The sequence below is a fragment of the Stegostoma tigrinum genome, chromosome 28 (assembly GCF_030684315.1).
Source record: "Stegostoma tigrinum isolate sSteTig4 chromosome 28, sSteTig4.hap1, whole genome shotgun sequence".
NCBI classification, from domain to species: domain Eukaryota; kingdom Metazoa; phylum Chordata; class Chondrichthyes; order Orectolobiformes; family Stegostomatidae; genus Stegostoma; species Stegostoma tigrinum.
The window spans coordinates 28,774,192-28,799,944 of NC_081381.1; the positions used below are offsets into that span (position 1 = coordinate 28,774,192).

General features: G+C 42.4%; 1 protein-coding gene and 1 long non-coding RNA gene across 6 annotated transcripts in view; one reads left to right on the forward strand and one right to left on the reverse strand.

The window, feature by feature from the left end:
- The window catches only part of iffo2b (intermediate filament family orphan 2b), a 49,354-nt gene extending 44,082 nt beyond the window's left edge, over window positions 1–5,272 (forward strand). For 2 of the 4 annotated variants that reach the window (XM_059655621.1, XM_059655622.1), the window contains exon 10: window positions 1,233–5,272. In XM_059655621.1, coding sequence (XP_059511604.1) covers window positions 1,233–1,338 — 106 coding nt within the window. In that variant the 3' untranslated portion in view covers window positions 1,339–5,272. The remainder of the gene's footprint in view (window positions 1–1,232) is intronic. The other 2 variants (XM_059655623.1, XM_059655624.1) reach the window with 1 other exon arrangement.
- LOC125466487 (uncharacterized) overlaps window positions 1–24,298 on the reverse strand; it is a 50,672-nt gene extending 26,374 nt beyond the window's left edge. For both annotated transcript variants that reach the window (XR_007250465.2, XR_007250464.2), the window contains exons 1-2: window positions 23,856–24,298; window positions 15,818–15,940 (exon numbers count right to left, since the gene is read on the reverse strand). This is a non-coding gene — a long non-coding RNA (uncharacterized LOC125466487). The remainder of the gene's footprint in view (window positions 1–15,817; window positions 15,941–23,855) is intronic.
- Window positions 24,299–25,753: the final 1,455 nt, after the last annotated feature.

Below are 25,753 nucleotides of genomic sequence, written 5' to 3' on the forward strand. Positions count from 1 at the left end.
GAACAACAACAGAAATAAAATGAATTAGTTCTATCAAGTACAGAAAGAAGAATAAACGTAAGATCAGATTGAGGGAGGAAAAAGCACAAAAACTGGTGGGAGGAATTAAAACATTGAAGCTGGAGGTCTGAAAGTATGAAGTGTTGGAAAAAGAAACTTAGGCCTATAGCATTTGTGGAGAGAGATAGTTAATGTTTTGTGTTCAGTAACACTGTTAGAAAAAATTTATATTTGACTATTTCTAAATGACTTAAATTTAACCACCCAAAGAATGAGATTCCACTATTTTAAATTGTTCAAATTCGAACATTACAGAGCTAGTGAATAATGATCAGTTGTTGAAAAGTGTACTTTGTTAATTACGAAAGACAACTTTTAAAGGCAAGTGTAATTGATGGTATGTGTACAGGTCCAGTAAGCAACTAAAAATAATGGGGAGGGAGAATGTTCATCCAGCCTCACATTTTATTATCTTGGATTCTCCAGCATCTGCAGTTCCCATTATCACTGATACAATTTTAACCTCACTGCGAAGCCTCTTCCAGGGATGCCTAACCTGAAGAAGTTACCCTCCTCCCTCCGGACCAACCTCAGGGAATCTCTCTCCCATTGCAACTCTCTTGCAATCTCTTCGGCCTTGAAACTGCTCGCCATCTTCGGTCTGCCTCCCCCTCTCTATTTATTCCAGAACCCTCACCCCATCCCCCTTTCTGATGCGGGGTCTAGGCCCGAAACGTCAGCTTTTGTGCTCCTGAGATGCTGCTGGGCCTGCTGTGTTCATCCAGCCTCGCATTTTATTATCAGGGAGGGAGAAATTGTTGTGTTTGTGGGATCAAAGGAGCACAGCAACATAAATCAACCAAACAAATTCTAGGGACTTGTAATTAATAGCATCTCTCTTAAACTACTGAACCTTTTGGTCAAATTGTCCATGAACTGCCATTAAAAATTCTGAATGTATTGTCTGAGTGGCTAGTCGAATCTGATTCAGTAGAAGCTGCCAAACGGAAATTGAATTCTACTTGAAACGGGGGGGGGGAGGAGCTTGTGAAGAAAATGCACAAGTGGGTAATGTTTTTGCAAAGAAATGGTGGACATGATGGGGCGAATGGCCTCCAATGCTGTAAGACTATGATCGCATTGCCTGATTTTTGTGTCTAGTTGATTTAATTAGAAACTTGTGTTTCTCTTCTCTATTTCCTCCCTGCTCTCTCATCCCCTAAACGCAACAGAAAATCTCCATCATTCAGTTCTGCAGCAAGTAGTGACTCAGGGAACACAGATGAAATCACTGATGAATTTGAACGAGATGGTGAAGGTGATAGTTCTGTGAGCTGATGAACCGATATCTAGGAAATGGACTCCATCTGCCTGTACCTACAGCAGTTACCTTTAACCCTATTTTTTCTAGGGTGCAAAGGGCTTTGTTCATGTACATTTAGTCAAGCCCTGAGTATTGGTGTTGTACAAAACAGTACCATAAGATGAAATTAGCAAAACATTGAGGATTTTCACCTGGTGCAGAAACCCACCATGATGTTGACTACTATGCAAGCGGCTTGCCTTACAAATCAAGAGCCTTCACCTCCCTGGAGGAGACTAACTCTGCAGCATCTTTTGAAAGAGAAACAAAATGATATCTTCTGAAATATGTATGGTAGCTGTTAATGATTATAGAATGGGATAATGGAATGGTTTATTTATGAAGTGTTCATTTTATTCATTTGATGGGATCGCTGGCCATTCTGGGCTTGTACAGGTTTTTAATGTAAACATTTCGAATCTGATTATACTGCTGTATCTAAGTAAGCAATTGCTGAAACAGTTTGAACTGTTTGGTCTGGTGTATCCATTCTGCACTGAAAGTTAGAATGTAAACCTTGATTGTCTTCATTCTCTAAACTGAAGTTGCTGTAGGGCTGAATTGTGACCTCTACATAATCGTCATTTCATTGGGCTGTATTCAGTATCTTAATACTGCCAGTGTTGTATGTGGGCATAAATTATTCTAAAATCCATATAGGATGCTCTTCATTTCTGAAAAATGGATTACATTTATAATTTGAAAACTGGATAATCCATTCACTAGATAAACCATTACTTACACAAAAAGTAAACTTTGGATAACCATACACGATCAGGATCACCTTGATTTTTACCTTTTTTCTGAATTGTTGAGCTTCACTTTGACACTGGCCCTAGAAAGAATCTAGATGGAATATGCCTTGAGGTTGTGCAGAATGGAAATACATGGGAGTGAATGATTCACTGACTATGAATAATGGACTTTGGTGCTTCTGTTCTGTAAATTTTGCATATGATATCAATTACAATCCTTAGAATCCTGCAAATAATTTTAAAACAAATCATACCTCAGTCCTTATTAAAAGGAAATGTTATTTATGAAATACTATCATTTTTAAAGTGTTCTAATAAATTAACCATCAACCAGCTGCAACTTCATATGGAATGTTGCTTCGGTGTAGGTACTTCCAGTTGTGAAAGATCCAGACCAGGTAACACAAGCACCTGAGCTTATGAGCTTTTGCCTCACATGCAGGATGTTCCAGTCACAGCACTCCTATTCCGTCCACAAGTGGTGATGTTTGGTACAAAAAATGTTAGTTCATTGCTGTCTTTTGCCCTTTTATCAGTTTAGCATGTATAAGTTCAGTTTGTATTTTATTGTTTGAGACTGCATAGACTCCCTGGGGATGTATCAGTGTTTAAATAACGGGCCTTCCATTTTGCCTGTCTGATCGTAGTGTAGAATGTCACCATCTGTAATGCACCACCTTGGAAATGTTGACTCCAAACTGGTGTTCTTAACCTTCAAAATAATTGTGCATAGTTGATTTTTAAGTGCCCACCACGTCTAGATTGATAATTATATATTTTCTCATTCTTTAGCCTATCAATTGTGTGAGTTTCATCACAGTTACTTTTGAGCTGGTGTTTGTCTGGATTATTCCAGCAGCTTGGTAACTCAGCCTGTGATTATTTTTGCCTTAGTTTTTGCTGTAATGTACCATCTTCACATTCATAGCAGTCTATGATTAAACAATTTTGGTGATTGGGTGAAGTTCTGGGAATGTAAATTCTATTTTTGTACATAATGAAAGACTTCTCTGAAAGCTATATATAGGAAGGAGGGACTGTTATGAAAGGAGAACAATCTCTCGAGCTTAACTTGGTCCCATCTTTCAACAAGCTTTAAATAAAAAATGTCACTCAAATTGTTTCAATGATTAATATACATTTGTATAGGACTGAGTGATATATTGTCCTGTTGCCTGTGCATTCTGCTTCAAGTGTCATGATTGAGTATCTCAGGCCATAATAAATAATGGTTTTAATAGGGTAAAGTTGACACTGATGCAACAGCGAATGCTGCACTTGTGGGAGCCTGCAAGTACAGGGAGAATTAATTGGACTCAGCAGAAAGAATTGTACTTTTGCTTTTGCAGTTTCCCAAGGAATAATGCCAATGCTCATGCAAAAATGAAAATGTTAGTAATTTTAAATCCCTATCTATGGCAACCACTGAATTATAAAAACTGCTATAATTTGGTCAACCAGCCTGTTTCTTGTATTAAGTGTTATGGTAGCTAGAATTAATAAATTTACCCTTTTATGCAAGTATTTACATTTGATGTATGGAGCATAACTGAAGAGATCTGGAGAAAGACTTTCATACTCCAAATACTAAGGTGATTATCAAAGGTATTGTACAGGTATTCCTGTAAGTAAATCAAACAGCTCTATTGAATTTTCTGAAGGAGGGTCTAGGTCCGAAATGTCAGCCGAACTGCTCCTCTGATGCAACTTGGTCTGTTGTGTTCATCTAGCTCTACACCTTGTTAGCTCTATTGATGCTTTTTCCAGTAATGGATTGTGATTTGGCAAACTGAACAAAAGTACTAAACACCTTAATTTCTAAATTTTACTGTGTCTGAGTAATTAAGAGCAAGTTACTTAAACGCTTAATCCATATCTTGTATCTTGCATCTATTTCAGTATATACATGGAAACATTTCTTTCATTCATACTTTTGTGGTCTTTTTGCACTTTTCTGAAATGTAAGAAAAGCTAACTGATTAGGTGAATTTTCATTGTGCAGCTTTCATCTACTGGTTGGTTGGTACTGGTGAAACACTAATTTGTAATGATCAATGTACTTTGCCAATATTGTACAGGGTTCCTGTCTTTTTTTAAAAAAAGCCATTTACTGAGCTACCTGTGAATAAAGGAAAGATCTAAATTGTAAAACTGGTCCAAAGCAATTGGATGAAACTCCAGTCAAAACCAATGTTCAGTTGTGTCCCCCTCTCCTGTCCCATATTGAGGTTAGTCCACTGTTCGGGACATTTTTTCTCCTCTGGAGTTTGGCAGTGTGAACGTAATGTTCATTGTGAGACTGTGTAAATAGTTTGAACGGGTTTTTTAAACGAATATTATTGAAAGCAATTAGCTTAACATTGAGCCCCAGAATTGGAAAACGTTAAGTGTACCAGCTAGAATGGTTATTAGATTGTGCAATGCTGATTTGGTATTAAATCTCCGTGAGGATGACGCGTACTCTTGCTCTCCGACAATTTCGAAAATAAACTTCATGCACTCTAATTGTTGCTTCGGTGATTTATGCTCTGTGCCGTTAATCAAGGACTTGGGACCGTTGCATGTTTAATGATTTGACTTTGCAGTTTCTGTCCCTTCCACTGTTTAGTGACTACCAGTTGGCGTCCTTTGTTTTGTCTTTTTTCTTTTAAACTTCGTACCCTGGCAAGGATGGCTTTGTAGTGGCTATTAAATAGATTGTTGTGTGGAACTTTTGTTTCCTCGTTGACAGCAGTGTTCAAAGCTTGTTTGTAGGAGTTCATATGGAAGAGGATTTTTTTCAACAAGATATTCTGACTGCTGTTTTCTTGTCACTTAATGGAGGCTAACATTTGTTTTATTGTTGGTTCAGATATCTGAACCGACAAGAGTAACGATTACAATTGGTTATTGAGCAAGAATTGAAATATCAATAAAATGACGTACTTTTCGCGGCTATCGCCACCGTGTGGCGTTGTCCAGAAAGTAACTTTTCTATTGCATTAACTTGACATCAGCCATTTTATATATAATCCCATCGTATTCTACAAATATGGATGTGATTTTAATTTATTCCAAAGTGTGAATGCGACACTGACTTAATTGTCAACATCATGGGATCCCATGAAGGGTTATCAAAGGTGCAAAATTGTCAATTTATTCAGATAAAAGCTTGTATGGAAGCAAACTGCAAAATAAAGTGGATGATTAATTTACATCGCATTTGCAGATGCTGCAGTTTTCTATTATCAGACTATCATGACGCTGGGTGGGAAAAGTAGCATCTCCCATGTGTGCAAATTCTGATGTCCGGTTACAATCGCCCTTCAGTCAGGATTTGACGCCGTTAATTAGACTATGCTTGCCCTTACGCTGCAGCATTTTGAGATTTATCTTTCTTTGATTTCGTTTCTGCGGCTGTATCGTAAGTTTTTTTTTGAGGCAACTGTGTTAAATTTCTCGAACTAAATAAGCGGTGTCTGGTATTGCTTATAAATTGTATCAGTTGACAAGTTACATTCGCAAGGTAGTGAAATTGCACCAAAAAGGGGAAAAATAATCGACATTCTCTGGGAATTTTTCTTCAGGCACTGGCATTGCATGGCCCCCAGCGGAATTCTCAGTTAATATCAATATTCTGTCAACATGTAGTAAAGCCCAACGTTGAAATATTTGAAATAATAATTGAATTTGTCACTTACAATTGGCTGCCTAATTGCTGCAGTTTAAACCTCGGTGTGGAGAATCCCTGTTCCATTTGCCAAATCCTATTTAAAATATTCTCACTGAGAACTTCTATTACTACTTTTATAAAAATCCTACCCATGATTAGGAATCTCGAGGCCAATAGAAATGCGAAGATTTAGCATCTCTGGGTTCTGATTCGAGTTAGAAAACCAATGGTCCTCATAAAGAGGAATGAAAATTCTAAGCCCCACTTGTTCCAGTTAAACTGCATTCACGTAGATACTGGTGAAATAATCTAATATTGTTAATTTGCACATGCAAGTCGCCAACTCACACCTGAATTACCTCAGTGATTTGACTTCTATACAGAGGCTGAACCGAGGTCTATTTGCTGACATGAAATTTAGATGCGACCTATTGGAAGCGCATTTCCTATTCCGAAAGAAAATTACATTTAGCAAGATGCAATGAAAAGGTTAAGAAACGACATGCAAAGTGGTTCAGTCGGTTCCTACCAGAACTGCCGATTTCCCTCTAAAAATTCATATCCCCATGCTTCTTAGAGAACTATTGTTGCGTCCTCTATGGGGACGCTAGGAAGTTGTTTCCGTTAGGCGGGGAGACTGGGACCCATGGGCACAGTCTTATAATTAGAGGGGGTAAATTTAAAACGGAAATGAGAGGACATTTCAGCCAATTCATTGCCACAGAGTGCAGTGGAGGCAGAGATCGACAAATTCTTGATCTCACAAGGAATCAAGGGCTATGAGGAGAGTGCAGGGAAGTGGAGTTGAAATTCCCATCAGCCATGATTTAAATGGCGGAGTGGACTTGATGGGCCCCGAATGGCCTTACTTCCGCTCCTATGTCTTATGGTTCTTGAATTATGTAATAATTAAGGCAAAAAAAAATAGTATTGAACCATTTGTAGGAACTGGAAGAGAATTGTCCCCTCAAGCTTGTCTGCAATTCAGTTAGGTTGTGCTGATCAGTCTTTATTCCAGTTACCAGCTTTGGTATCATACCTCTAACATGTTTAACCAATAAAACAAAATAGTTTAGTTCTGAGATAATAAGAACTGCAGATGCTGGAGGATCTGAAATAACAAGGTGTGGAGCTGGATGAACACAGCAGGCCAAGCAGCATCTTAGGAGCACAAAAGCTGATGTGTCAGGCCTAGACCCTTCTTGGCGCAAAATGTCAGCTTTCATGCTCCTCTGCTGCTTGGCCTGCTGTGTTCATCCAGCTCCACACCTTGTTAACTAAGTTTAGGTCTGATTTGTTTTAGTCCTCCCTTCCCCTCTCAGCTTCCCCAAAAAGGTTATTTTTCTCTTGGTGGCAATGTTCTAGGTCTGTGCTATCTTTTGCAATACTTGTTTCCCCTTGGAAGACCAACTTCAATTTTAAAAGTTATGCTCCCTTACTCTCTACTTTCTCCACCTTTTAAAGGTGCTCCTGTTCATCACTGTAAACACAATTCTATACCTTCAATGTACATTCTAAGAAATAGAAGTTGAGTCTATGCAACAGTCATCAATTTAGATATAGTTAGTAAATTGCGTAGTGAACAGCCAAGGTTACTTCAGTACAATGGGACCTTGATCAGATGGGTCAAAGGGCTGAGGTGTGCCAGATGGAGTTTAATTTTGATAAATGTGAGGTGCTGCATCTAGGGAAGGCAAATCAGAGCAGGACTTACACACTTAATGGTAAGGTCCTGGGGAGTGTTGCCAAACAGAGACTTTGGAGTGCAGGTTTATAATTTGAAAGTAGAATTGTGGGTAGACAGGATAATGAAGAAGGTCTTTGGTATGCATGCCTTTATTGGTCATTGCGTTAAGTATAGGAGTTGGGGTGTCATGTTGCAGCTGTACAAGACATTGGTTGGGCCACTTTTGGAATACTGCATTCAATTCTGGTCTACCTGCTATAGGATAATGTTGTGAAACTTGAAAGGATTCAGAAAAGATTGATAAGAATGTTGCCAGGGGTTGGAGGGTTTGAGCTAGGGAGTAGCTGAATACATTGGGGTGGTTTTTGCTGGAGCATTAGAAGCTGAGGGGTGACCTTTTATAGAAGTTCATAAAATCATGAGGGGCATGGATAGGATGAATAGTCAAGGTCTTTTCCCCAGGATATGGGACTCCAAATCTAAAGGGAACAAATTTAATGTGAGGAGGGGGAGATTTCAAAGGGACTTGAGGGAAAACCTTTTCTTGCAGAGGGTGGTGCATTATTGGAATAAGCTGCCAGAGGAAGTGGTGGCAACTCGTACAATTCCAACCTTTTGAAAGGCATCTGGATGGGTGTACGAACAGGAAGGGTTTAGAGGGATACGGGCCAAATTCTGGCAAATGGGACTACATTAAAATATCTGCTTGGCGCTGATGAGTTGGACTGAAGCGTCTGTTTGCATGCTGTACAGCTCTGACTAAGAATGCAGGAATGATCAAGGGTAAGAATCCCATTTTAGTTGATCCATTTAAAAAGAGACTGACTCTAATTCTGTCAACTCAATATTGGGCTGGTGTAATTAAGGGGCAGCACCACAATCTCCAAGCCTAAAATGTGCCCAAGCAAATAAGTTTGTCGTTAATGTAACTGACTACTTGCTACAGTTTTGTAAAATTACTTTATCATATCCCTCAACATTCTGATCCCAAATTAATTAGTACAGTTTAATTAATGACAGTCAAGTTTGAGTTTATTCAAGGCAAATCATTTGACTTGTATTCTTTTGAATTTCAGAGATGAGGTTGTTGTGGACATGGACTTTCAAGAAGGAGTTTGATCCGTAGTAGAATTGTAAACTTAAAGTCCCTGTGATTAGAAAGGTGATGGTGTGGATTCCAAATTGGCCAGAATACAGAAAGCATACAACAGTGATTTGTTGTTCATATTGGAGAATTATGCAGTGATATTCCTTCACGTTGTTAAGACCACAACTCTTGCATGTGTTAATGACATTAACTTGGGGGTGTACAGGTCACAATTTCAAAGCTTGCAGTTGGAACAAGACATGAAAATTTAGCATCAGAGATAATGGGAACTGCAGATGCTGGAGATTCCAAGATAATAAAATGTGAGGCTGGATGAACACAGCAGGCCAAGCAGCATCTCAGGAGCACAAAAGCTGACGTTTCGGGCCTAGACCCTTCATCAGAGAGGGGGATGGGGGGAGGGAACTGGAATAAATAGGGAGAGAGGGGGAGGCGGACCGAAGATGGAGAGTAAAGAAGATAGGTGGAGAAGGTGTGGGTGGGGAGGTAGGGAGGGGATAGGTCAGTCCAGGGAAGACGGACAGGTGATTGAGAACGCCCTTGACCGCGTCTCCCGCATTTCCCGCGACACATCCCTCACACCCCGCCCCCGCCACAACCGCCCCAAGAGGATCCCCCTCGTTCTCACACACCACCCTACCAACCTCCGGATACAACGCATTATCCTCCGACACTTCCGCCATTTACAATCCGACCCCACCACCCAAGACATTTTTCCATCCCCACCCCTGTCTGCTTTCCGGAGAGACCACTCTCTCCGTGACTCCCTTGTTCGCTCCACACTGCCCTCCAACCCCACCACACCCGGCACCTTCCCCTGCAACCGCAGGAAATGCTACACTTGTCCCCACACCTCCTCCCTCACCCCCATCCCAGGCCCCAAGATGACATTCCACATTAAGCAGAGGTTCACCTGCACATCTGCCAATGTGGTATACTGCATCCACTGTACCCGGTGCGGCTTTCTCTACATTGGGGAAACCAAGCGGAGGCTTGGGGACCGCTTTGCAGAACACCTCCGCTCAGTTCGCAACAAACAACTGCACCTCCCAGTCGCAAACCATTTCCACTCCCCCTCCCATTCTCTTGATGACATGTCCATCATGGGCCTCCTGCACTGCCACAATGATGCCACCCGAAGGTTGCAGGAACAGCAACTCATATTCCGCCTGGGAACCCTGCAGCCATATGGTATCAATGTGGACTTCACCAGTTTCAAAATCTCCCCTTCCCCCACTGCATCCCTAAACCAGCCCAGTTCATCCCCTCCCCCCACTGCACCACACAACCAGCCCAGCTCTTCCCCCCCACCCACTGCATCCCAAAACCAGTCCAACCTGTCTCTGCCTCCCTAACCGGTTCTTCCTCTCACCCATCCCTTCCTCCCACCCCAAGCCGCACCCCCAGCTACCTACTAACCTCATCCCACCTCCTTGACCTGTCCGTCTTCCCTGGACTGACCTATCCCCTCCCTACCTCCCCACCCACACCTTCTCCACCTATCTTCTTTACTCTCCATCTTCGGTCCGCCTCCCCCTCTCTCCCTATTTATTCCAGTTCCCTCCCCCCATCCCCCTCTCTGATGAAGGGTCTAGGCCCGAAACGTCAGCTTTTGTGCTCCTGAGATGCTGCTTGGCCTGCTGTGTTCATCCAGCCTCACATTTTATTATCATGAAAATTTAGCAGATTATTATAGACTTGAATAGACAAACTGGTGAAGTCAGGAGAAAAATGGCCGATTCACTTTAACTCACAAATATGAAGTGATCTCTTTTGATCATGGTTTTGAGGTAATTTACAGTGACTTTTATACAGTTTTAAATTAGTGTATATACACACATTTTTTGAAGATGGAAGAATAAGTTGAGAAACCTAGTAAAGCATATTAAAACAGAAACAAATGCTGGAGAAACCTCAGCAGGTCTGGCAGCATGTGAAGAGAAGGCAAAGGTAACATTTCTAATCCAGTGCTTTTCATCAAATGAAGGATCACCAGAACCTAAATGACTTTGCTTTCTCTCCACACGTGCCGTTGAACCTGCAGAGTTTCTCCAGAAACTTATTTCAGATTTCCACATCCACACTTCTTCTTGGTTTTATTAAAGCATATTTGATCCTTGGCTTTATTAAGAGAGAGAGAGACAAGGAGAAGCATTTCTATGGTGGGTAAAGTAGAACCATTGGTTGTGTTTTTGGTTATTTTGTCAGCATTCAATAAGTTTGTACAAGATGAAATCTTGGGGGGTTGGTGGCACTATATTAGCAAAGGTGGAGGATTAATAAGCACAAAAGACAAGAATAAACATAATTTGGGTTGGCAGGTACGAAAAGAATGCTGCAAGCATCATTGCTGAGATTTCAGATGTATAAAACTTGCACTATGTTAATAGCTTAAATGATGAGACTGAGTATTGTATCAATTTGCTGATGTTACAAAGGTAGAAGGAAAAGTAAACTGTGAAGAACAGGAAACTGCAGAGGGATACAGATAGTTGAGTGGACAAAGAAGCTGTTAGATGTAGTAAAATGTGGCAAAATAATATAGTTTGCTTCATAGAAAGAACAGAAGAAATTGTTCTCGCCAGTTTTCAATATTCTGTTAAAAGTTGCTTTGCAGAGGGATTTGGCATCCTTGTGCACAAATCACAAAGTTAATGTGCATGTATAGTAAACTACTGGAAAGCCAAATGGGATGGTTATTTATTGAAAATAATTAATGTATAAGAGTAAGGAAATCCTGTTTTAATTGTACAGGGCTTTATTGTGATCACACTTGGAGTAATATAGTTTTGGACTCCATATACATTGTGTCTTAGCAGTGGTACAACAAAGATTGTTTATAGGGATGAGGGGGTCGGCCTTTGAGAAGACATTCAGCCAAATGGGCTTGTATGAAGTGATTTGGTGATTCTAAAAAGGCTTGATGGGTTAGATGCTAAGAAGCTATTTGTCTATAACAAGGCAAGTTTCAAAATAGGAGGTTAATTATCACCTATGATATTTTGTATCTGTGGATTTCTACAGAGGACTAAGGATGCTCTGGCATTGAGTATATTCAAAGCTGAGATCAGTCAATACCTCATTCTAAGGAAATTGAGGCATATGGCGATTACATAGCAAGGGAAAATTGAAATAAGATCTTATTTGATGGCGGAGCAAATTTGAGGGAATGCAAGGCCTACTCCTATAATGTTACAGATTAAGGAAGTTTGTGAACGATGTCAAGGTCTTGAGTGTGCACAGATGATTTTATTACAATTATACCAGGAATGAGGGACATGAGTCATGTGCATATACAAAGAAATTGGGTTTGATGTCTTCAAGCAGAGAACGTTAAAAGGAGATTTGACATAGGTGTTTAAAATTGAAGAATTTTGAAACCATAGTTTTCACTGGATGAAGAATCATTGACCAGAGGACAGAGATTCAAGGTGATGGACAAAAGAACCAGATTTTGCTTGTTTTTGTGATCTGGAATGAATTACCTAAAAGATAGTGGAAGAAAATTCAATAGTCTGACCCACCTGCTTTGGGAAATTCTGTATTTTCCTTGGCGAAATGTCTTATTTAAGAACAAAATGAACTTTATGGAGTATTCTGAAAGGGGATTATGTGGCTTCTGATTATGACAGCATTTAGTTTCCAAGAAATCCCCACATGACTTAAGTTTACCATGGAGAGGACAAGCTAAGATGCAAAGGGTAATTATGAAGCTAATTGTAGGCTCTGCTATTAACCTGTCCAATGGCAACTCAGAATGCAATTTGTGCAGAAGCAAGAAAGATTTTCGATGAATGAATGCATTTGTTTTCTGTGTGACAATTTAGAATGGATCCTGGTTTTGAAGCAGGGCTCTGAAAATAAAGTAGAAACTGTTATGTGAGCTTTACACAGTTGAAAAGGATCGAGCTAAAGATAAGAGTAGGGGTAACGGATTGGGTATAACCCACTGCTGCTGCTTATGTTGCCAATGTCAAACTGATAGTTTAAAGGGAGTTTAAGAAGGAAATCTCTGTGCATTGTGTAATTGAATCTATTTCAAGCTGACCGAAACTGGGTTCATAAACATGTGCCTTGTCAGATCTAATTAAGTCTGGTAACTTGAAATGAAATAGCCTTGCTAGTGAATGTGACTGAAAAGGAAGAAACAGTTGAGTAGCAGGTGAAAGATCCTATGCAACAATGGCTGACTTGAAGATTGTACATTGTGCCACATTTGTGTGTCAAGTGGTATGAATATTTAGAATGACAGAAAATGCATCTTTTTTAGAATTTTTAAAGTAAATTTTTTTTAAAACTTGAAGTACCCTTTGCCTGTTGATGAATGTTTAAGTTAGGTTTGTTTTAATTTTTTTGCAGTAAAAGTTTCAAGTGAAACATTGCACATCCTTTTTTTAATTGTTCATGTAAAGATTTCTTTTTAAAAGGTTCGGTCACTATGGGAATCATTGTAATAGTAACTTTAAAATGGAATTTGAACAAATACTTGAAAGAGAACATTTATGGAGTTATGGGGATTTCCGATTTACACTATTTACTGTTTCAGTCCAGTACTAATTCCTTGGGGATCATCATCATTCAGTTCCTACAATTGAAGCATGTCTGCATTATCCCTACTCTCCAACTTCATAAGCAACCCAAACCAGTATATTTGATTCTATTTGGCCTCATTTTTAAGTTTCTTAAATATAATAAACAAAACCATTTATGTATAACACAATTTCAAAGATTTTGAAAATCATGGTAAAATACAATCCCATCTATTTCAAAACCATCAGTTTACTCGAATTACAGAGAGAATTTGAGTTTGACGTAACTGTTTCTTTCAATTCCCAGTCTTGAGAATTTGTTAGCCTCATTGGTTGTAATTGAGCTTAGACTTTCCCAGTTTCCAATAACCCCTCCAGGACTCTATCTATTTGCAGTCCGAAGCTTTGAATTAAAACTCTGACACTGAGGTAAGCTATTTCCTGACTGTTCTGAAGGAGCAATCTTCAGAAGAACCTGTTTCTTACATATAATTTCAACCAGGACTTCTGTGAACCGATGCACAAAGCTTTCCAAGCTTTAGACTTTTCTCCTAAGTTTTAAAAAATGAAATAGCTTCCTCTGTCTTCTAAACCAAAATCAAGTTAATGTTTGTAAAGTTTACTCTGTCCAATGGGAAAACTCTTCCAGTGCAAACAAATTCTCATTATCACTCCTAGGGATCCATCCCTTCCTTCCCCCTTCTCTCACTCACAATATTACTGTATATAAAATCACAACCTTCCATCACAATGCCCTCAACAATCTGGTACCCACTAAAACATCAAACAGTCACCTCAGCAATATCAACTCTTTCCCTCCACCTTTTTGAAAGTTGTTATTCTCATTGCTGAAACTGGATTTCAAGTGTGGCTTTGCTCAATATAATTTGTAGTCATTGCCTTTGTTAGCCACGGTTCTTGTACAAGCATAAAGACTTCGGTTGATTTTTTAAAAAAAAATTGGATTTGTTTCACTGTCATTACTGCAATTTAATTACTAAATCAGATTAATCAAATAAATATGCTTTCAATTGTATATTATGAAACAGTTGTTCAAGCACATTCATTCTGAAGACATGGATGCTTTTTTTAAAAAATAGGAACACTGATAAATGTGAGGTGCTACATTTTGGTAGGGAACTTGGGGCAAGACTTGTACGCTTAAAGGTAAGGTCCTTGGTAGTCTTGCCGAACAAAGAGGCTTTGGAGTGCAGGTTTGTAGTTCCTTGAAAGTGGAATTGCAGGTCGATAGGGTAGTGAAGAAGGCATTTGATACAGTTGCCTTTATTGGCCAGTGCATTAAGTATAGGATTTGGGAGAAAATGTTTGACAATACAGGACATTGGTTAGGTCACTTTAGGTATACTGTGTTCAATTCTGGTTTCCCTGCTATAGGAAAGATGTTGTTAAACTTAAAAGGGTGTTGCCAATGTTGGAGCATTCGAGCTGTAGGGATAGGCTGAATAGGCTGGAGTTATTTTTCCTGGAGCATCAGAAGCTGAGAGGTGACCTTTATAGAGGTTTATAAAATCATAGGGGGCATGGATTGGGTGAATAGTGATGGTCTTTTCCCTGGGGTGGGGGACTCCAAACTCGAGGGCATAGGTTTACAGTGATAGGGGAACGATTTAAAAAGGATCTAACAGGCAACCTTTTCACATGGAAGGTTATGCATGTATTGAATGAGCTGCCAGAGGAAGTGGTGGAGAGTGATACAATTGCAACATTTAAAAGGCATCTGGATAGGTACATAAATAGGAAGGGTTTAGAGGGATATGGGCCGAGTACTGGCAAACAGGAGTAGATTAATTTAGGATAACAAGGTGTAGAGCTGGAGGAACACAACATCAGAGGAGCGGGAAAGCTGATGTTTCAGGTCTGGACCCTTCTTCAGAAATGGGGAGAGGGGGAGGAAATACTTGGTTATCTCAGCCTCCAGCATCGGCAGTTCCTACTATGTTGAGTAATTAATTTAGGATATCTGTTGGCGTAGATAAGTCGAACCGAAAGGTCTGTTTCTGTGCAGTACATCTCTGACTCTGACTCTGACTCTGATTCTGACTATAAAAATGCAGAAATCAGCCAGGGCAAGGATCCCAATTTAATTAGTCCATTCAGAAAGAGGCAATTGTACTTCATCTTCAGCCCCATTCCAATTGCATCATACAACTGTTTCTTACATCTACCATCTTTGTCTTTACTGCTTGATCGTTTGTGTATTGATCATTTTGCATGGGGAGGTTGGGGGAAGAGAAACTTTCAATCCTATCTTTAATCCTTCACCAATAAGAACATCCACTATACTTACTCAGTCAGTTTTGTTTAATTTACAAAATTATCTGCTGCAATCTATATCTTTCAACTTTGCATTTCCCAAACTACTAAACTTATTTAAAGTTTTAATAGCATGCATTTGTGTCTTAAATACAAGTCTTAAATACAAGTCTTCAACACAATGAGTTAGCCACATGCACCTTCTGTACACCACCTTCAGTGCTTTCAATGTCTTAAATTTATGGCTGGATCTGGGATTGCTCTGACATAGAGTTTGGGTGTCACTAGACCTCGTTACAGCCTTGGTTTAATCATGGATAAAAGCGCTGAATTCCAGAGATGAGGTGACACTCAAGGCTACATTTCAACCAGTGTGACGTCAAGGAGCTGTAGCAAAACTGGAATCAATGCAAATCAGACAGAAAACTTCCCTCTGCCTAGAGTCATACCTGGTACAAAAGAAGATGGTTGTGGTTGTCGGAGACCAGTCATTTTCAGCTCAAAGACGTTGCTGAAGCAGTTATTTAGGGTAGGGTCCTAGGCCAAACATCTTCAGGTGCTTCATCGATGACCTAATCATGGAGGGAAGATTCAAAAGTGAGAATGTTTGCACAATATTCAGCACCATTCCTGACCCCTCAGATACTGAAACAGTCCATGTTTAAATACAGCATGATCTGTACGATATCCAAATTTGGCTTAAGAAGAGGCTAGCAATACTCGTGTCAGGCACCACCTACAAAATGCACTGCAGAAATCTGCCAAAGATCTTTACACAGTAACTTTCAACCCCATGACCGCTTCCATCTAAAATGTCAAGGGCAGCAGATATATGGGAACAATGTCAGCAGGTTTCCCTCCACGCCACTCTCTCCATTCCTGAACTGGAAATATATTGCTATTCCTGTGTCCAGGGTTAAAATCCTGGAATTCCTTCCATAATGGCATTGTGGGGGTATATACAGCACATAGAGTGCAGTTGTTCAAGAAGGCAGCTCACCAGTTCCCCCTCGAGGGCAACTAGGGACAGGTAATAAAAAGCTGACCAATGAGCAACCCTAATGTTCCACAAGTAAATTAAAAAGAATCATGGGTTTAAGGTGTAGTCTGACCACAACAACCTAGTTTAACCGTAATTTGTATTTTTATAGGTAATAACAGGAATTTCTTCAGTAAGAATTCAGTGGTAGATTATGGATAGATAATTAAAATTAAAAACAATTTCCATACTAACTTTCAATTGATTTATTAGTCATAGTTCTGCCAGTAATTGGCAGTTGGTCATATGTACTTAAGCTAACTGTTTAATCATAATTAAAAATTTAATATAGGGTGATTTAATTCAAAATTAATTTCAAAGATATTTGAAGGACAGCAGTTGCAACAATTTCTGTTCAATCACCGAGTGGGATGGGAACATGGGGCAAGTACTTATACAGGAACTTGAAATGTAATGAAATATCCCAATGTGCTTCATAGGAATGTTATACAATGGTGAATTGCACTGACGTGAGGAACTACCGCATCAGAAGACCAAAAGCTTGACCAAATAGGCAGGTTTTAAGAAGCCTCTTAAATGAGGTAAGAAAGCATAGTAAAGGTATTCTAGAGTATAGGGCCAAAAGATTCAGATGCCCAGTCACCATGTTTGGTGAAATTATAACTAAGAATGCACAAAAGACCAGAATTAAATAAGAATACATCATCTTGGGTATTGTGGTATTGAAAATGACAGAAGTAGGGAAAGGTAAAGCCATTAAATCAAGGATGGGAATTTTTAAGTTATGTTATTTCAGCAAGAGCCAATGTAACCAAGTGAGTACAAGAGTGATAGGGGAATGAACTTGCTGCAAGTTCAGACACAGGAAGCTGAACTTTGGATGATCTAACATTTTCAGAGCTAAGTACTGGGGACCAGCAATAACAGCACTGGAATAGTTATGTCTGGAGGTAACAAAGGAATGAATGGGAGTTTCAACAAGTCGTGAGCTGATGCAGGCAAAGTCAGGCAGTGTTATGGAAGTGGAAATAGGTGTCATGAATTTGAAGTTGGAAGTTTATCTCGACCGAATGTGACACAAAGGCTGCAAACAGACTGAATTTATGATCACAGACCGTTATAGAACATAGAATACAGTGCAGAACAGGCCCTTCAGCCTTCGATGTTGCGCTGACCTGTGAACTAATCTAAGCCCATCCCCCTACACTAGCCCATCATCATCCATATGCTTATCCAAGGACTGTTTAAATGCCCCTAATGTGGCTGAGTTAACTACATTGGCAGGCAGGGCATTCCACGCCCTTACCACTCTGAGGAAAGAACCTGCCTCTGACATCTGTCTTAAATCTACCACCTCTCCTGTTTCTGACCTCAGCCCATACCACCTCAGTAGACGAGTCCTCGTCAAAAGTTCTTTCAGCCACGGTTATACTGTCCTTGACTAACAAAGCCACACCTCCCCCTCTTTTGTTATAAGAGAGTTAAAGTCAATAGAAAGAGTTTGGAACTAGGAACAAAAACAATGTCTTCTGTAGTTCTCCCATTATTAACTTGGAGTAAAGCTGTGCTCATCCAGTGCTTGATGGTCAGTAAGAAGTCTGATCATTTTAACAACAGTAGAGGAATCAGGAAATGTGCTGGTGAAATAAATCTGTCCTGGCAGCATACATATGAAAACAAAACCTGCATCATCAGATGGCTTATGAAGAAATAATGTATAGATTAAGAAATAGGAGGAGGATGAGGATAAATTCTTGAGGCGCACAAGAGGCAACGCTATGAGAGTGAAAAGGGAAGCCATTGCACGTCATTCTCTGACTCCTTAACTACATAGATTAAGAAGGAACCATACAAGAACAATCTCTTCCAATTAGACACTCTGGAGAGGTGTTGGAGGAGGATGCTTTGGTCAATGATATCAAAGGCTACATTCAGGTCAAGAAGAACTAGGCTGTTATTGTGACTTTGCTAAGGGCCACTTCAGAACTGTGGCAGGAACATAATCTTGATTGGTGGAATTTAAACATGGAATTCTAGAAAAGTTGGGAGTGAACATACAAGGCAACAATTTGTTTGAAGACTTTGGGAAGTCTTTGGAGGTGGAGCTTTAATTTGCAAGGCCAAGGGAGTTAATGGCTGTTTTGAGAAAAGGGGTGATAACAGCAGATTTAACGGAAAGAGGGACAACACATGGAAAGAAGGAGCAATTTACATATTGGCTAACCAGGAGGCCAGAAGTAGAAATTGGGCATCAGGAGTTTAAAGGTAATAGGATCAAGAGAACAGGTGGCAAATCTCATAAACAAGATGTACTCAAAGTGAACATGTGGGGAGATAAGAGAACAACTAGAGAAAGATGAATTTCAAGGTTAGGGCAAAGGCTTAAGAGCAAGAGCAAGGAATTCTAAAGTGGAAATTTCGAAGTAAAATTAGTTGTAGAAAGGAAGCAGACAAGCTTATCTAAGTCTACAAATGTGATATTCGTGCTGATTCAGCAATGCAATTCTTGCAGGATGTGGGAACTTTGAGCACAGGTGTTGATTCTGGTAAATCATTCAATGGGAATTATCATCAATTTGGATTGCTTGAGCTCTAAATCTTAGAGGGAACAGAAACAGTCAGGAAAGAAAAGCTGATTCAGCTGAATCTCTCATACCTTGAGTTAGAAGGCATTGGATACACCATCATACCGAATCAATGTCCAGTTAGACTCTGCTTGCTTTTTGTAGTAGTGGGCTTATGGAGGTAATAAAGTTTCAAGAGATAGCAGCGATCAAGACATGTGGAATTTATTTGAAGAATCTGCCAGTACAATGTAGGGAGAGACCAGACTACCCTAAATCTGGCCTCAACATGTGGGTTCAAATAGACCCTTAATCTACAGCTCAGAAGAAAAGTCAATGCTGCTCTAATTTTAAATACAAGTAAATTGTCTTTTATACATTTTTTTGTAACATCAACGTGGTGGCACATAGTCCCTCCTCCTGTATAGTATTGATTAATCAGTGCTTTGTTTTCCTACTATTTTAGTACATCACTCAATGTTAGTAGCTTGTAGCTGTGATCTGAATGGGACTTTTTGCTAATGGAAGATCTGAACTCTCCATGTGTACCAAGATCTTTTATCTCTTAACTAGGACAGAAACAAAATAAAGGAGGCCCCTTGTAATTAATTTTTAAACCTTTCTTCCTAATATTTCCTAGTGACTTTTTAAATCTCAACTATAATATTTCAGAATCTAGTTCTATGATTATCTTGAAGAAAATTAATTAAAACCTACTTGTAGTATCATAACTGACTGATTTGCAAAATTTTAAGAGAAACAACTAATTTATGAGAAATGTTCTTATCTTTACAATAGATGAAGAATGTTACATGTCCAGTCTTACGGAGGAAACAGACAGCAATTGTCCTCTCTGCTGAGAACACATTAAACAAGTGTTTCTCACAATTCACAACTTCTGTTAAGTATGTACTGCAAAGCTTGTTGGGGCTTTTGTCAGCTATTTCTTGCTGTTCTGTTATGGGCATCCCTTAACACTGCTAAACAGCTGAGGGAAGAGTTTTGATTCCATTCACTGATCACCCTTCTGCTAGTTGACCTACATTGACTATCAATTAAACAATGGCACAAATTTAAAATTCCACCATTTGCAACTATGCCTTCAACTGTCAAGGGCTTAAATTCTAGAACTTCCGCCCAAAATTCTCTAACCCTCTAGTTCTTCCTCCTTTTAAGTTCCTGTTTAAAATCTACCACCACAGCCAAGCTTTTGGTTATGTGTACTGTTATCTTCCTTTATGACTTAGTATCAAAATCTGTTTGTTACCATTCCTGTAAAGCACATTAACTGTTACTAATTAACTTTCCAATATAGTAGCATATCATAAACACACCCTTGGCAAAGACAAATTCAGTAAAATAGATTATGTCACATGCAATTCTAGCGGCTGGAAGAGAGCCACAGCTTTTAGCTGTGAGAAGGAAAGCAACAAGAGCTTCTACTTCCACCTTCCAGACACAAGCAACTGCTGAAAACTAAAACTAAAAATCCTGGTTCTGTGTCAGCTTGACCCCACCCATTCAGGCTGCTTCTATTGCTCCAACTTTTTAAAAACCCCCAACCTCTAAAGCAGTGTACTTCTGTCTCAACCTTTCTTCATTTAAAAAAAAAAGCCCACAATAAAATATACTTCTTAAAGCCACAGTATTGTTACAGGCATGGCTAGGTCAATAGAGCTCATTCCCTAAATGAGAGGTTGTGATTAAAAACTCACTCCAGACACTTTGGAATCAGGAAATGGCAGAGAAGTTAAACAAATACTTTGTATCAGCCTTCACAGAAGACACTAATAGCATCCCAAAATTACTAAATATTCAAGGTGGCAAAAGGACAGGAAACAAATGCAATAACTATCATAGAGAAAAAGTGTTTGGGAAACTAAAGGGCTCAAGACTGATATGTCGTTTGGACTGGTGCGATACATCATAGAATATTAAAGGAAACAGCTGAGATAGTGGTTACACTGGTTGTAATCTTTCAAGCATCCCTAGATTTCTGAAAAAGTCCCAGAGGATTAGAAAACTTCCTATGTAACACCTTTATTTAAATAAGGAAGGATACAAAAAACAAGAGACATTAGGCCCATGGGTGTAATTAGGAAAATATTACAATCTGTTCTAACAGTAGTCATAGCAGAGATTTAATAAATGTGTAATTGATCAAGCAGAGTCAGTATGGTGGCAGAAGGGGAAATCGTGTCTGACAAATTTACCATAATTCTTTGAGGAAGTTACGAACTGGATCAATAAAGGGGGAACAGTGGATATAATATGTTGGATTTTCAGAAGGTGACTTAATAAGATAAGAGCCTATGGTGTAGTACAAGAGTATGGATAGAAAACTGGATAACTAACAGAAGGCAGACTAAGGATAAGGGGGCATTTTTAGGCTGACAACCTGTCACAAGTGGTGTGCTACAGAGATCAGAGCCAGGGCCACAATTATTTCCTTTATATTAATGACTTGGATGAGGAAAGTGAACATACTGTAGCCAAATTTGCAGATGACACAAAAACAGGTGGAATAATAAGTAGTGAACATGACGCAAAAAGTCTCTAGAAGGATGTCATGGATTAAGTGAGTGTCATAGAGATATACAGCATGGAAACAGACCATTCAGTCCAACTTGTCCATATCAACAAGATATATTAAATAAATCTAGTCCCATTTGCCAGCATTTGGCCCATATCCCTCTAAAACCTTCCTATTCATATGCCCATCCAGATGCCTTTTCAATGTTGTAACTGTACCAGCCTCCACCACCTCCTGTCATGGCTCATTCTATCCATTAACCACTCTGTGTGAAAAAGTTGCCACTTAAGTCCCTTTTAAATCTTCCCCCTCTCACCTTAAACCTATGCCCTCTAATTTTGGACTTCCCCACCCCAGGAAAAAGACCTTGTCTATTTAGCCTTTTCATCCCCTCATGATTTTATAAACCTTTATAAAGTCACCCCTCGGTCTCTGACTGTCGAGGCAAAATAACCCCAGTCTATTCAACCTCCCCTCTTGGTCAAACCCTCCAACCCTGGCAAATCCCTGTAAATCTTTGTTTGAACCCTTTCCAGTTTCAAACATTGACGGCAGTCCAGAGGAAGTTCACTGGAATGAAACCAGGGGTGGAGGGACCAAAGAGAGGTTGTGTAGATTGGTTTACACTCATCAGGATATGGAAGAATGAGTGGCACCTTTCTGAAACATACATGTTTCGTGACACTGGAAGATCTGGAAAGGGTGTTTTCCCTTGTGGGAGAGTATAGGATGAAAGGGCATAAATCTCAGAATAAGGGGTCGTGCAACTAATGCAAAGATGAGGAGGGATTTCTTCTCTCAGAGGGTAGTGAACCTGTGGAATTCTTTATCAGAGAGGGCTGTTGAGTTTGTGTCACTGAACTTAGAGGGGCAGATTTTGAACAAGGAGACAAAGGGTTATGGAAAAAATTACAGCAAAATGAAGTAGTTGTCAGATTAGCCATAATCTCATTCAATTGGTGGAGCAGATTCAACAGGCTCCCAAGACTTACGGTTAACCTAATAGCGACCGGGTCTTCGATAGGACAAGGGGATTTAAACATGGCACTGTTGTTTGCAAGGAAAGGATCGTGTAACTTGAACCCCAGAAGATCCCTCACCTTCCTGGACCTATCTGTCTCTATCTCAGGCAGGCACCTAGAAATCAATGTCCATTTCAAGCCGACCCACTCCCACAGCTACCTAGAATACACCTCCTCCCACCCACCTTCCTGCAAAAATTCCATCCCCTATTCCCAATTCCTTCAACTCCGCCGCATCTGCTCCCAGGATGAGGCATTCCACTCCCGTATATCCTGGATGTCTTCGTCGTTCAAGGACCGCAACTTTCCACCCCGCAGTGGTGGAGAAGGCCCTCGACCAAGTCTCTCGCATTTCCTGCAACTCATCCCTCACACCCCCCCCAATAACCGCCGAAAGAGAATCCCCCTCGTCCTCATATACGACCCCACCAACCTCCGGATACAACACCTCATCCTCCGACACTTCCACCATCTACAATCCGACCCCACCACTAAAGACATTTTTTCATCCCCAACCTTGTCTGCCTTCCGGAGAGACCACTGTCTCTGGGACTCCCTTGTCCATCCACACTCCCCTCCAAACCCACCACTTTCCCCTGCAACCGTGGGAAGTGCTACGCTTGCCCCCACAGCTCCTCCCCCACCCCCATCCCAGGCCCCAAGATAACTTTCCACATCAAGCAGATGTTCACCTGCACATCCGCTAATGTGGTATACTGCATCTGCTATAGAGCTTCCTCTACACTGGGGAAACCAAGCGAAGGCTTGGGGACTGCTTTGCAGAACACCTATGCTCAGTTTGCAATAAACAACTGCACCTCCCAGTCGTGAACCATTTCAACTCCCCCTCCCATTCCTTAGACGACATATCCATCCTGGGCCTCCTGTAGTGCCACAATGATGCCACCCAAAGGTTGGAGGAACAGCAACTCACATTCCGCTTGGGAACCCTGCAGCCCAATGGTATCAATGCGGATTTCGCAAGCTTCAAAATCTCCCCTCCCCCCCACCGCATCCCAAAACCAGCCAAGCTCGTCCCGCCTCCCTAACCTGTTGTTCCTCTCACCCGTCCCTTCCTCCCACCTCAAGCCGCACCTCCATTTCCTACCTACTAACCTCATCCCACCCCCTTCACCTGTCCATCCTCCCCGGACTGACCTATCCCCCCACCTATACTCTCCTCTCCAACTATCTTCTCCTCTATCCATCTTCGATCCGCCTCTCCCTCTCTCCCCATTCCCCTCTCTGATGAAGGGTCTAGGCCCGAAAGGTCAGCTTTTGTGCTCCTGTGATGCTGCTGGGCCTGCTGTGTTCATCCAGCCTCACACTTTGTTATCTCAGAAGGTTGTCTAATTGCTCACGACGTACCCCTCTGTCGATCATAAAGCGAGGTGGGGCTTGAACGAGGTTCTTCTTGGCTCAGAGGCAGCGACAGCAGCGTTAGGCCACTGGGCTATTTCTGCTTTATGGTTTCAGATTTTTACAGTCTGCGTATTTTGCTGTTGATGTGAGGCCGATCGTTGAGAAGGAGTTTATAAATAGCGAGAGTGATTGAAGTGAAGCCGCCACCAGTGGGACAGGGAGCGGCTCCGGTCATCAGAGAAGGCAGTGGACAGGTCAACCCCAGCCCCTAGTCCCATGTCCCCTGTCCCCACCCCCACTCGGAACTGGAGCTCCAGCTCGAGGACAGTCGGCGCGAGGCGAGCTCAGCGTGGGTGCCATGTTGGGTGTCCGGCGGCTTCTGCTGAACTGGCGGCCCGGGTGAGTCTGACAGAGAGAGCCTGGCGCCATTGCGGCTTCTCGGGACCGGGCCACGGGAGACTCCGGGGTCAGCCGTGGTGGGTGGAGGGTGGAACGACGGGATCATGTGGGGGAAATGGGAGGGAGTGAACAACAGGATCGTGGGAGGAAGTGGAGGGGGTGGTGTAGACGGTGGGGTCGGGGGGGAAAGAGTGGTGGGGTCGGAGAGGGGGGGAAGAGTGGTGGGGGGGAGAGAGAGAGAGGGGGGGAAGAGTGGTGGGGGGGAGAGAGAGAGAGGGGGGAAGGGTGGTGGGGGAGAGAGAGAGAGAGGGGGGAAGGGTGGTGGGGGAGAGAGAGAGAGAGGGGGGAAGGGTGGTGGGGGGGAGAGAGAGAGAGAGGGGGGAAGGGTGGTGGGGGGGAGAGAGAGAGAGGGGGGAAGGGTGGTGGGGGGGAGAGAGAGAGAGAGGGGGGAAGGGTGGTGGGGGGGAGAGAGAGAGAGAGGGGGGAAGGGTGGTGGGGGGGAGAGAGAGAGAGAGGGGGGAAGGGTGGTGGGGGGGAGAGAGAGAGAGAGGGGGGAAGGGTGGTGGGGGGGAGAGAGAGAGAGAGGGGGGAAGGGTGGTGGGGGGGAGAGAGAGAGAGAGGGGGGAAGGGTGGTGGGGGGGAGAGAGAGAGAGAGGGGGGAAGGGTGGTGGGGGGGAGAGAGAGAGAGAGGGGGGAAGGGTGGTGGGGGGGAGAGAGAGAGAGAGGGGGGAAGGGTGGTGGGGGGGAGAGAGAGAGAGAGGGGGGAAGGGTGGTGGGGGGGAGAGAGAGAGAGAGGGGGGAAGGGTGGTGGGGGGGAGAGAGAGAGAGAGGGGGGAAGGGTGGTGGGGGGGAGAGAGAGAGAGAGGGGGGAAGGGTGGTGGGGGGGAGAGAGAGAGAGAGGGGGGAAGGGTGGTGGGGGGGAGAGAGAGAGAGAGGGGGGAAGGGTGGTGGGGGGGAGAGAGAGAGAGAGGGGGGAAGGGTGGTGGGGGGGAGAGAGAGAGAGAGGGGGGAAGGGTGGTGGGGGGGAGAGAGAGAGAGAGGGGGGAAGGGTGGTGGGGGGGAGAGAGAGAGAGAGGGGGGAAGGGTGGTGGGGGGGAGAGAGAGAGAGAGGGGGGAAGGGTGGTGGGGGGGGAGAGAGAGAGGGGGGAAGGGTGGTGGGGGGGGAGAGAGAGGGGGGGGAAGGGTGGTGGGGGGGGGAGAGAGAGGGGGGGAAGGGTGGTGGGGGGGGAAGGGTGGTGGGGGGGGGGAGAGAGAGGGGGGGGAAGGGTGGTGGGGGGGGAAGGGTGGTGGGGGGGGGAGAGAGAGGGGGGGGAAGGGTGGTGGGGGGGGAAGGGTGGTGGGGGGGGGAGAGAGAGGGGGGGGAAGGGTGGTGGGGGGGGAAGGGTGGTGGGGGGGGGAGAGAGAGGGGGGGGAAGGGTGGTGGGGGGGGAGAGAGAGGGGGGGGAAGGGTGGTGGGGGGGGAAGGGTGGTGGGGGGGGGGAGAGAGAGGGGGGGGAAGGGTGGTG